At 38.0% G+C, this 13,633-nt stretch overlaps 1 protein-coding gene across 1 annotated transcript in view; it reads left to right on the top strand.

Moving 5' to 3' along the window:
* Positions 1–796: 796 nt before the first annotated feature.
* FBRSL1 (fibrosin like 1) overlaps positions 797–13,633 on the top strand; it is a 272,324-nt gene continuing 259,487 nt past the window's right edge. The window contains exon 1 of the mRNA XM_072413928.1: positions 797–1,916. Within this exon, the coding sequence (XP_072270029.1) occupies positions 1,629–1,916 (288 nt within the window). The 5' untranslated portion in view covers positions 797–1,628. The remainder of the gene's footprint in view (positions 1,917–13,633) is intronic.

The following is a 13,633-nucleotide window of genomic DNA, read 5'->3' as shown; positions in this document are numbered from 1 at the left end:
CCTATTTATTGTACAGCGCTGCGTAATATGTTGGTGCGATATAAATCCTGTTTATTGATGTTAATAAAAGGGCCACATTATAGATGCAACAATTTGGATGTGTGACATCATAATGTGAAATGAGTTAAGTTGGACTTTTATTACCAAGATCCATGGTGATGGGAACTTTACAAACTAAAAGAATGGATGCTTAATGGGCCCCCAAAAATCATTAGGGAAATGAGCCATCTTGATGGGTGAATTGTTAGAGGGTTTCATTATACTTTTATTGTGAGAGGTTGTTATATCTAATAGACCAGGATTGTATCATGTACACCGTGCTGACTCTCCATCAGTATTATTGAGATGTATGGACATTATTCTTCATGTTTTACCTTTACACCTAGAGAAACTAATGGTAGCTGCTGGCCGGTGTGAGCCAATCATCGATTAATAGTGAAGGCATAACAGTTTCTATTGGCCACTTGCAGCCAACCAAGTTGCCCCTCTCATGTAACCAGTGCAGTGTGGGGGGATCTGATTGGTTGCTGTGTTGTCCCCTGTATGTGTTTATTCCGTATTCATGTCTGCTGCAACGGCTAATCACGATTATCACGATCACGCCTCCGTGACCCCTCCGTGACAGCGGCCGGGGTCGGTGGCTGCTTTCTCCTATAATACGGTGACATTTGCAGCAACCTGTCCTCTGCCACGAACGGGTTAATCCAGGGAGCCAAATCTAAACTCTAATAAAGTCGCTCACTTCCTCTGGTAATTACAGGCTGGCGGAAGTACGTCAGTTATCTGCTTTGGGCTTTTTTTTCTGCTGCACTGTACAATTCAGTGAGAAGAACATTTCCTCCCCTCCTTCTGTCTCTTTAAGAGCTCGGATCGCTGCTCTAACCTCTCCCCCGTTTGTGTCTTGTTGTAGGATCGGACGATCGGTGACCCGGAGCAGCGGGGGAAGCCAGGGGGATTCATCCAGCACCCCATCCGGACCGATAATGGATGGGATTTAAAGAGGAGAGAGAATGGCAGCACAGAGGAGGCAGAGAATTCAGTGGCTGTGATTAGGATCTGGGGGCTTTCTTCTTCCTCGTCACTGCTGATCTCTGTGCATCTGCTGTCACATTCATCCCCCCGACAGAAAGAAGAGAAAGAGATTTCCATTAGTAGAGGGGTGTCCTCACTTCCCTCCCAAGCAGCACCACAACATGAGGGATTTCTGACCCCCTCCCCTCAGTTACCAGGATGCTGCAGCCTGCACAGGATCTGGGGCAGGATCTCACCCAGGCTAATGGCAAATAGGATTCTGTTCATTAAATGGCATGCAAAAGTTCCAGTCCAACTGGTTACTGAGCAGAATTGGATCTGAGAGTAACAATTAACACATACTAGCAGTTGTGGAAACAAGGTCTGTGGATTACTGAAAAAGTGTACACTTCCTGTCTGGATTATATATTTATATAGAGAGAGATATATATACACATCGTATCAAAGATTCCCTTCACCTAAGTAGTCACTGTATCCTGCTTCCAGTATCAGTTGTGCTTAGTAATTGGATTTGTGGATTCAAGGTCACTCGTTGGAATTTCCCTGTGGATTTATAATTAGCTGATTTTTTTTTTTTTTTTTCATATTGAGAGACCATGGATGTCAAAATGAAACAGCAAAGCCGGAGATCTAGGTCTCAAAGGGACAGGGTGAGGAGAAGAGACCCATCTGTCAGGGATCCCCGAAACCAGAGCCCCTCCTCCGCTTCAGAAGCAGAAAGGGGCCTGGGAAAGGAAAATTCAAATCAGAATGGTAAAAATCCAGCTGCTTCAGCCAGAATCGCCAGACCGCCTAGACGTAAAAGGCGAGAATCCAGCTCTCAGGAGGAGGATATAATTGATGGTTTTGCAATTGCCAGCTTCAATACCTTGGAAGCCTTAGAGGTAAGGATGGGTCATGTCATCTTTTGGTTGATGCATTGGTTGTCCTCGTTGCTTCTTAGAGATTGATCCTCGCAGTTCCAAGTCTATATTACAACTCCTCCTTTCCTGTATTAGAGGAATATATTATATTGTGCCCATAACAATGTTTTATGCACTTGGGATGAGATACTGCTTGCATTTCAGTGTAAATCATGTTCTGTATACATAAGGGAAGTGTAATAGACTGATAGGATTTTCTCCAGTTGCTTGTTTGCTATAAATGATCTATGCCCTTGCTCCTACTGTTGTTTCCCTACTTTGTTTCTTTTCAGTTCTGTGTTAATTTGTGTTGTTGTCTGTGTTCAGTATGTATCTTTGCTGCTGACTTGTGTTGCTGGCATCCTTGCTGCTTGCTGTATCTGTAAGGCTTTTTATTGGAGAGTTTCATAAAATGAGTGGTAAACTCTAAGACACAGCTTTACGGTGTATGAATTATTGATATGGACTGTCAGTTGTATGGTGTACGTGATATTAGTTATGTCAGCTTTACCTTAGAACTTCAGATTGTGAAAATATGTGGAGATGAATATCATATGAATGACAGATTAATAAGACATTGACAGTATTTGGAGACACCCTCAGAACCTGGCGCTGACATTACAGTGACACTGGTCTGTATTTTTCAATACAGTGGAGCTTTGTAATATCATTAATCTGTATGACATGTTTAGGATGTTAGTTTTTTTTTCTTTATTATCCTCCTCATATGTGTGTCACTGTAGTGTCTTGGCAGGCCATTTAGTATCCCAATAGAAAGAATGGGTAGAGACAATGTGTGACAACAGTAGGTGTGATTTCCAGGTGGACTGTTTTCTTTGGGCGCGGATGCTGTCCATTGGTCTTGTTCCTGGACATTGCTTAGTTTGGTATAAGAATGGTCAATATTACTTTATATCAGCCAATCAGTGCAAGGTGCGCTTGTTTTCCACACTGAAAAAAAATTGTTACATAGTTTTACATTCTTTTCAGAACTTGCATTTACTTTTCAGAATTTGAATTCATTCTTTTGGGTCTGGCTGTTTCAATTATTTTGGTATGTAAACAAAAAGTATTTTAATGACAAATGGTATCCTTGTAGAAGTGTGTGCAGTTATAAGGGTTCAGATAATAAATTGCATGTGTTTCTTTACACTGGGCTCTAATTGGTTTACTGGAGAAAATGTAGTTTAGTGAGAAACTGAGATTGCTTAGGGGTGTGTGTGTATGCACACGTGATCTGTACAGTTGACACAGTTTTCACTGTTATTAAATACCTGTTTGTCAAACGTTTACCTCGCCCTATTGTCTTCTGATGCCTTTCCTGAGAAGCTGTTCATTTATTATTTTTGCATTTATGTGCTCCCTAAGGTTTACATTGCTTGTGTTGTGCCTATACAATGTGTTCCTTGTTTGTGTCTTTATCCATCACTATACATTCAGGAGTTGGGAGTGTAGTTGGCTTTTTATTAGTACTCTATTTTCCAAGAAATGTAACCATCTTTAAATCCTGGCATTCTCTTCAAGTATTGACTGATAGAGAAGTTTTCCAGAACTTCACTTGACAGTGGACTGCAAAGTTTATCTTGGCTGTGCAGTTTTTGAAAGTGGTGCAGCAAATTTTGGCATTGAGGGAGATAATGGTTTTGTGAACACTGCTATGTCAGAATGTAAGCAAAACCTGTGGGGACTTCAGACTTTCTCAACATTGTCAAAATGGCAAAAATTAGTTATTTATTTTAAGAAAATGCATGAATCAGTCTTTGACATTTACAAGTTCTGACTGCTCATCTATGCAAAATTCCTCTAGTTGCAAGATGTTTGTGAATGTTCTTTCATGAAGTGCCAGTTTTAAATCTCCCTCACAACTCTCCAATGTTATTTAAATTAGGATTTGACTAGGAAGATCTTTACCTTTTCATTTTTTAGTAAATTATTTTTTTATGAATTTGCCAGTGTTCTTTAGATTAATAATGCTTTGAAAGATCCATTTATACGGTTCGGCTTCAATCTTTGGAGCAATGGTCTCACATTCACATCAAGCTCCTCTTGATATCGTGTGAAATTCCTATTTAAATAGATTACAGCAAGCTGTCCAGACCCCAAAGCTGCAAAACTACCCCAGAACCCGTAACATGTTCACCTCTAAGCTTTACAGTTGGTGTAAGGTTTCCTTGAAATGCTGTCCTAGGGTTGTGTCAAAGATGGCTACTGTTACGAGAACAAACAATTCAAGCTTTAATTCATCTCTCTGCCAAGCCAAATTACATAAGGCCTGTGATTTGCCTATTTATTTAATGACAAACTTTTTCCTTTAATACCCCCCCATGTAGATTAAATTGGTGCTGTGTTTTTCTTATTGTAGATGTATGCATTCTGACACCAAATGCATGAAAGATTTACTGAAGCCCCAACAATATAATGTAGGGGTATTCTGGTCTCCAATAATCAGCTCTTGGGCTTAGTTTGCTGGTCATTACTGGACACATTAGCAGATGTTTAAATCCTACACAAATTGTAATTTGATTTACTTTTAGAATGATTAATTTCAAACAATTTGGCAATCTTTTGTTAGACTCCATACACCCAGAACTTAATTTGAGGTCCTTAGGTTTTTTGATCTTGGTATAACTGCATCACATCACATCAAATAAATACAATAAATAAGTCAGTATTATGTGCTCAAGTATATTGCCTTTACCTGTAGGCATTTTTGAATGGCGTTCTAATGTTTGCCTGTTCACATATAATGGGAAAAAGTAAACAATTTTAGTGGGGAGAACTCATCTGACTCATCTCATTAGCAAATATTCAAGAGGTGAAATATTGTAGGAGTACATTTCTGCATTATGTGCTAGAGTATTTAAAGATTTTTCATGGTACATTATGACCTTCTTTCCCCAGCATTGTCAGGTAAAACTTACCTTCCACACAAACTCACTGTGCATCCTTCCTGTACCCAATGCATTTGGCTGGAATCTTTTTAGACTCGTACAAGCGGTGGTCCTGGTCCATTTCAGTGTAAAGCCCATCTACAGCCTGACGGAAAATTCTATTGAATTGAATAAAGGTCTAGGGTTGCTTGCTTATGTCCATTGAACAGGTCCCATGAGACTGTATATTGCTTTTGCAATCATTTTCTCAATTATTGGTTTTATCAGGCGCTCGACATCATCCAGAGAACTGAAAAAAGAGAGGACATGCAGGGGCTGAAATAGATACCTATTGTATACAAATATTATGACTTGTTTTTTGTCATACAGAAGGCATAAAGAAAGACACAAGATGGAAGATTTTGCAGCTGCAACTCTTTTGTAGATAATTGTGAACCGCATACCAATACACTCCAGTCAGGAGCTTAAACCATTAATTTTTAGCGTAGATCCATAGATTCAAATATGTACTCCAAGATCTTTCAGATTTAGTTATCATGTGTTCTGTGTAGCAACATTTCCTCTTGTCTAACAGAAGTAGAACACGGCTTGGTCTTCTACTAAAGCATGGTTTCCTAAATGTTTATTTGAGAAGTTGTCACCTTGAACAAGTCTGTCCCCACCATGAAGGTTTTATCTATGGTACTGCTTCTCATTTAAAAAAAGAAGCAGTTGTCTTTTAGAATTATTATTGTGTTCCAGTTCATAAAACTATGCTCAAATATTCGTCCCATGCATGTCTGAGGTCTTGTTCCATGAACTTGATAGGCACATGTTATCGGGCTTTAAATCATGTCCCCAGTAATCAGTTTAATATGCACCTTCAGCCTTAGAACAGAGCTTACCTGACTGCTAAGTATTTTCAGCAAGTCATCATTGCCTAAGTAAACAACATTTGCTAAGTAAACATTGCTTGTTTCTACAACGTAGAGGGGAATGTTTATTTTTATTGAAGCCTTTTCTTTTCACAGACTGCAAGCGGCTCCAGATTTTCTCCTCTTGCGTTAATCCTTCTGTTTCCTCTCCATCTTCTCCCCAATACACAAACTATGCATTTTGGTAGAGTGTGTTTATTTTTGCTCCCGCTCCCTCCCCTCTACTTGTATTTGCACAGTCATAAATCACACAGTGGATATGTTGTCTGTGAAAGGTTATGTAACTCACTGACTTTATCTGTGTTGTGCTCTTTCCTCTGTGACATTCCTCCCCCAATAATAAAAGAAGACTACTGTTGTCAACATGATCCAGAAAAGTCATGTTTATATGGGAGATATGTTGTGCTGGAACTGCCCTAAAGCAAACCAATCTCTTATGGCTTACTTGCCATTCCTGACAATGAAGCATTTAGCATAGACAAATTAACTGCACTGGTTCCTCCTTTTTATTATCCATGTTTGTTTTTACAAGAACTTGAGGCTAGGCTATGGACAGTCAAACTTTTACATATTCCAAGAAAGCAGTAAATGAGATTTAAAACAACCCATGTGGGTCACATCATGTGACAGTACTGGGTCATTTGACATTGTTACAAATGTAGTTCATAGCCCTGTAAAAACTACAATTCTTTAATGTACACATGATTTTTTTTTTCTTTCAATCCTGGTGGTTTAATAGAGCACCAGGGGAGTAAAAGCTGTGGAAGTTTATTTGTGTTTGGAATTATGCCCTTAATTAAACCTGTTGATGTATTCTGTATGCTGCACAGTATGGATTCACGGTCACTTTGACCAAGCTATGGGTGCTTAATTATTTACATATTTTTACAAGCAAGCAAATCAAGCCCTCTCTGATGTTTTGGAGCAGCAGATACTTGGAACAATGTACGCTTAAAATTCACAGCAGAAGCACTTAACTGGTTTCAAGTCATTCTCTAAGCAACTTTCCCTGCTCCCCACTCCCAGCAATGACTTGGCAATCTCCCAGCTCAGTAAAGATATGGGGTGGTTGATTGCCCGGGTATTGAACATGATCACCCTAGTCCTTTATGGTAACAATGCTACCACAATGGATCATTTTACTCTCAGGAATTTGAACTGCTGGATTCACCGATAAATTCTGTTTCATAGTCTTGAAAAGTAACTACTTCTTTCAGGACAGTCAAGTTGTACAATCCTTCCTTCCTAGCCTGACTAATCTGGAATTGTCTGAGATAACCTTGGATAGAGGAAGCCCCTTGAGTTGTTCTCTCCCCATATGAGATTATTTAGTACAACTTCCTATTTACTCTTCCTAAACCTGTAGGAAGAGAGGGTCATTGGCAAGCGTTGATGTTTTTTATTAAAAGTGCTTGAACAGCTAGCCTTGTTTTCCCTGCCCACTTTAGAGTTCCCGCTCTGTCGTCTATTTTTATTTTTAATTGCAGACTTCAGAAAACCATCTAGATGGAAGCTGTAACCACTCGGTTTTGTTTTTGCACTTCAAGTAGTTCTTCTTTTGTATTCCATTCACTCTTTTACAGCAGTCAATGATTAGGAGAAATTGGCCTTCTCTGCTCTCTTTCCTGCAGTAATTAAAGAGCCTTTTTTAAGGGGGATTGAAAAACACAAAAGCATCTCAAAGACAGGAGCATATTATTCTTTAATAAGTGTTTTGTACTGTCAAAGAAAAAAATGTAAATAATAGAACTACAATAATAACTTCATCTTGTTCAGTGTTGATCATCCATCTCTTATTTCAAAGTATATTGCCTCTTTAACACGTTCATTGTCCAATTACTTTCTATCATCCAGCAATTAACACATACAAATGCCATTGTGTATCTGATTGAAGTAATTAGGAGTGTCATGTTGTGGAAGAGATATCTTCTCTGATCATCCTTGTCCTTCATTCTCAGAGTATATGACGTAAGAGTTATGTTTACTGACTCATATCTACCATTTTAACCTGCACCAAAAATATAGTTGAGACAGGCACTTTTATTTTACATATTTTATGTCTTTTACCATTTATAGAATAGTTCATGTACACAAATCACATCTATTGGGAGACATATAAATGGAGATTAGGGTATTAATATTGTGGCTAGCTTCATTTAACTTGCAGCATTAGGGTCAAAGGCCAAGACACTCTCTGAAAAGAGTTTGTTCTTTCGGTGTTTATGTGGGTTTCATTCTGGCTGGCGTTCTGGTTTCCCCCAATGTCCCAAAAAACAAAATGGTATATTATTTGGATTCTCCCCTCAAAATTGTTCGAGACATTACAATATGGCCATAGTAATGCCCTCATAACTACAATATTGTCCTGTCTACAATTCAAATGGATCCTACATTTTTTATTTTTTTTATTTTTATTTTTTTTTAGCATACCCAGATTGATTTCAAATTGGTGTCTCTTTAAATAAAAGAAGAATACATGCCTGTCATGCTATGTCAGCAATAAATTATCAGGTAATAGTATAACTGTTAAGCTCTGCTACAAACAATTATCTGAAATTTCGAACTCTTTGAGCTCAAACCTTATTAATTTTTTCCTGTTGTATGGTCAACCTCTGTGCTTTATTTTTTTCAATATATAAGCACACAGTATTCTGTAGTCCTTGGTTGAGATTACTCTGCTTATCACGTGCTCCTCCCTCAATTGGATGCCTGGAGCTGTTCCTGGTAATTGATATGCCGTCAGAGCAGTGTGAAATACACTAGTGGTGTTTATTGGCAGTGTTAATATGCTGAAAAGTGACCAGGGAAAGATGTATGTATCCCTTGACAAAGGTTAATGTCCATGAAATAGACAGAATGGGATGGAATTATGAGGTGCTTATACTGGAATGTTAAAAGCTTCTGTGTGTTCACCTTTGTCATATATACGATCATGAGGGAAAAAAGGAAACCTTTTATTGTCCATCCTTTTCTAAAGCAGGTCAGAGACTGGAATCTGTTGTGTATTTATTATGTACAGAAAACCTAGTCCAGAAATGTAATATTTTTTTTTTTTCCCTTCCTTGATTGAATGGACAATGGTACAGTGCAGATGTCTGGTCCTATAAGTACATAGTAGAGTAGACGTTAGCTGATGTTCTTCTATTATTATTCTTTCATAAGTGTACGTCAAGCCAAAGCTTTTTTTCTGGGATAGAATAGGAAAGTGTTAGAATCTCTTTAGTGGGATCTATCCTCACTTTTTGTTCTGATGTAGTAGTCAGGAACAGATGGTACACAGACTTATAACAGCTCAAGTGTACTTAAACCCTAACAATTACTTTCTCTTTCTTGCTTCCTTTTGGTCTGCTAACTAGGAAGTGTTTTGTTACATCTCTTTCATAAGTGCAAAAATACCCTTATTCTGCTAGAAAACCTGAGCTGATAAATTCTTGTATTCCTTTCTGTACACAAAAAAGAATGTGGAGAGGGATGTGATGTGTTCTTTGCTATGTATCAGTGAAGTAGGCACCTTCATTTATAAAATTAGAAAACAAGTATGGGGATTGACATAAAAGAATGAGTGGGATTACAAGTTGTAGTTAGTAGTTCTTGAATCAGGTACTCTTAGAGCAGTCATACGGCAGTGATGTTGGGAAATCCTGATTTTAATATTCTGGGTCTTTGTCTGCAACTAATTTCACAGCTTCAACAAGGGCGGGCTCAATATTTTTCTTATCACCTTTTCCATAAATAAACACTTCAGAAGCTACCATTTCCAATGTATAGTCACAGTTTTAGAGGTAATTTAAAGTCAGATAATGGCTGACCAGCTGACTCTCTCATGCTGGCGTCCATGGCGAAGCAACTGATAGGCAGTAGCTTTCAAAATTCTGGTAATATGTTTATACTAGATTATTTTACTCTATCTAAAGCAGTGTGTGAGCAATGAGCAGTTTGTGCTTCTTGGGTCAGTTTAATGGACACCAATTACCTTTTTGGCTATCTCTAAGGGTGACATTCTTCCCAATGACCAGCAATGTAGGAGGCATTTTTTCCCACTGACCACCACATTAATATACTAAGAGCTTTGGATATGGTAATTATAACGGGGTTTCCTAAGACTTGAAAGTTATGTCAAAGGTTTCCCCCTTAACTTGCTTTATGATCGTTTGTCGTTCATTGTCCGTGGATCCGCCAGGACGGTCGTTTGGACGATGATCGACGAGCGCCGTACACACTTCAGATTCTCTGAGACAATTAGCAGGCCAGAACCATTGAAAGTGTGTACGTAGCTTTAGAATTGACATCAGATAAAGCTCCAGGAGGATGTATCTTCTTGGTGATTTTCTAAGCCTTGAACTGCATTGCCACTTAGCATAAATCCCCCAAAGAAATGGATGAAAGAAAAACAGCCCTGAAGGAGAAACCAGAAAAATACATCATGTGCTAATGTCATATTCTCGTGAGATCATCTAGCAGTGTTCCTTTTGCTGCTGTTACTGTGGCTCATTCTGCTGTCACCATTGCTTTAAAGCTTCTATAGACTTCACATGTTTGGTAGTCGCACATTTGGTGCTGATAAATATCTAAGTATCTCTAGTGGAGACTGTGTTACTTTTATACCCCCAATCAGAACATTTGCATTAATACATTTATTAGTGCTTACCTGTGTACCTGAATTGCCCCCCTAGCATCTGCTTTATACAAAAAACCTGCTGTAGATAAAGCAAAGTCATGATGCTCTAAATGTTGGCATTCATGAAAAAAATCTGTTCGCTGACTCAAACCCAGAGCGAGAAGAGAACCAACTTTCGTGTTTTATGCAGCCCCATATGATGAATCCAAAATGACACCTTAATTAACAAGCAGATTTGAAACTTGATGAGCCATCACAGGACTGCAACTTTTTTGCATACACCATATTCATTATGTTCAGCAGAAATTAATAATCCCTCTTGACATTGTCTGGTGAGTCACAGTGATCTAAAATCAAACGAACGCACGGTGTTAAGTCGTGTTTGATCTTCTGTGTCACATATAAGTGCTAAATGTGTTCTGGGTGGCCATGAGCAACACTGAATCACATTTTCCAGCAATGATGTTTGAAAAAAGGGAAAATTCATTTTCCTACACAACCAAATATATAAAGTAGGGGTTCGTGATCCCCGTTAGATGGATTACATAAATTGCTGTCTACAGTTAGACTCTGGTACTTATCAAAACCTTATTACTTTTTTTCTTGCTTAAGTAGCTTTGTGCTCATGTAGCTGTGCAGTTGAAAATCATTTCTCTTTATCTATGGCAAGATCTGAATAACCTGGGGCCAGCCACAAATGAGATGTTAAGAGTAACAGCTTGAGGCTTTCTGAGTGCTTGCAGCTGTTTGATGCTGGTGTGTGTGTATAGTGGTGAATGTGTTGCAGACTTACACTATTTTCTGTGTGCCTACCTTTGCTGTTTGCTTGCATTCTGCTTCTCCACTGTGGCTCTTCTATGGGCAAAATAAATTATTTTCTGTGTAACAGTTACCCTCAATCCTGTTTAGTTATATTCCTCTTATGAAGTGAAGGAAAGAGGTATTCACCTGGTTCGTTTTTTCTTAAGAGCCTCACACATTTTTATTCCTATTACTCTAGAAATACAGAATAAATAAAATATTGCATTTGCTTTTTATCATTTTTAGTTTGTTTTTTGTTTTTTTAATGGGTGAACATGTGAAGTCCCAGCACACATTAGAGTCAGCAGCCATAAGCATGTACTTTACCTGAAATGCTGGAGCATTTTATTATCCAGCAGGACCTCTTGGGGACTGTAGGGTAGATCACTGCACTTGATTTCCCAGGTCTTGCATATTTACTTGTCTGTTCATTAGAAATCTGCCACAAAGCAAAGGGGGTAGGTAGAAGCACACAAATTATCCCTCAGTGGGTAAACCAGGTGAATCTATTTGCCTTAAATGAGCCTTGGCACAAAAATGTACCTGCACTCCTAATAGGCAACCAAACACACTAGAGTGTAAATGATTCACATTTGAATGTTATAGAGTGTTTGTATACTGTTCATGTGTGTTGGGGGTCTCATTTAGAATGAAAAGTAATTGTATATTATATATATATTGTTGTGGTGCACATGTATTGGTTTAAAGGGAGCCTTGGAGTTGTAGACAGGAAAGTATTGTTGATAAGCAGTAGTCACATGAGGGAAGACTGGACAAGACACATCCCTTGAAAGAACATAAATGCTTTGCTAAGGTGACAAGGTCACTGATCACTTGCATTCAATAACAGAACAAAGCTTTGCTTGCACACATGGCTGCTTCACTGTTCTACCAAAGCACTTAAACCTTTAATAATCCCCAGCACACCACCAACGCTTGCAGAAAGGCTACTTTTATTTTTTAATCCAGTTTTTAGACAGTTGCTTCTTTATTTCTCTGCTGTATGTACAGGAAAATAAAAGTATACCCAGACCTCACCACTAATTTATAGTACAGCTATAACCTATTATTATAGAATTGTTTATTCCAATACAGATTTATTGGTGGTGATAAACAAGCCTGAAACAGTCATGCAGTTTTAAAATAAATGGCTGTATCATTTTGGGCAAACCAAGGTTAGGTTAGGTTTTCCAATTCTCTGTGCAGGATTATCAAACAACTGATAGCTATTGTTCTCTAATAAGGAGGATTCAGGGGACACGTCTCATTCATCCTTACCCCTGATGGGGTTTAGAAATTGAATGGAAGTTGACTTTTGAGAAAAATGGAACAGGCTGATGAAATTAAAGTGGAACTAAAAAATCAAAAATTGCTAGTGGACAGCTCTATATTGCAAAATGGGATTTTTTAAAAATAAAGCACCTACCTGCCTGTTCATAATCCTTTATTGAGTGTGCACCTGAAGCTCCGTATCAGATCGCAGCATTGCTTGCTGCTAGGAGTGAAAAAGGGAATGAAAAAGACCAGATTTAAGATCTCTGCACCAGCAATGGAGCTCGTAGAGTTGAGCTTAGTTCCACTTTGAACACCAGCTTTAATATCCTTGGCTACCTAAATGTTTGAATTGTCATATAAATTCCTAAAGAATGGTCACTTGTAATTTAGCTTTCCTTACTCTGTATTTGTGATCTCCAAACTAATGGAGTGCATATGGAAGTAGACTGCACACTTGAGTAAATGTTAGCTTTGTAGATAAGCTGAAGCTCCATTGTGAATGTTCACTTAAAGTATATCTAAAGCTTTGACTAGTTTCATGTTTGGTATAGTTGAAGCTGTGCTTGGTCATCCAGTCATGTGCTTAGCAAAATTGTTTTTTTTTTATTTATTTTTTTTAATATTTTTGCTTTTACTTGATTGAGTATTCAGAATTATTGCAGGTTTACATTATTATTTTTCATGTATTTTTCAAAGTGAATGTATACTTATGCAGTGACCAGCTTCTAAATCCAATTCAATATCTAAACACATTTCCACATTAGGACTGTAATTATGATCATTTTAAATCAGACTTTCCAAAAGAATACAAATACTTGATGTACAATTGATACAATTAATCTTATATGATATGTGTACCATAAGTAAAGTGTGCCCTCCCACACAGGAATGGTCTTCCTAATTCACTGATTGTAATACATACACACTTCAAGCTGTCATTACATTGCAAGTTGAAGTATTCCAAACAATTACCACAGTTCTCTCCTCACAGGATAATTGTGACAACATAATAGACATATTGAGCAATGCATAAAATATCAATGATTTGTGTGACTGATGCTGATAAATTTGGAAGCATGGATATGGATCTTTTACTTTATTGTGCATGAGATAAGAGATATTTTTTAGTCAAAAGGAATTTGAGATGGTAACTATTTTCAGGTTTGTTCAGGTCACATTAAATTGTATTATGTGACACAC

This window comes from Pyxicephalus adspersus, chromosome 6 (genome assembly GCF_032062135.1).
Source record: "Pyxicephalus adspersus chromosome 6, UCB_Pads_2.0, whole genome shotgun sequence".
Lineage (NCBI taxonomy): Eukaryota > Metazoa > Chordata > Amphibia > Anura > Pyxicephalidae > Pyxicephalus > Pyxicephalus adspersus.
Note: the sequence above shows the minus strand (reverse complement) of the source record. Positions and strands in the feature narration are given on the sequence as shown.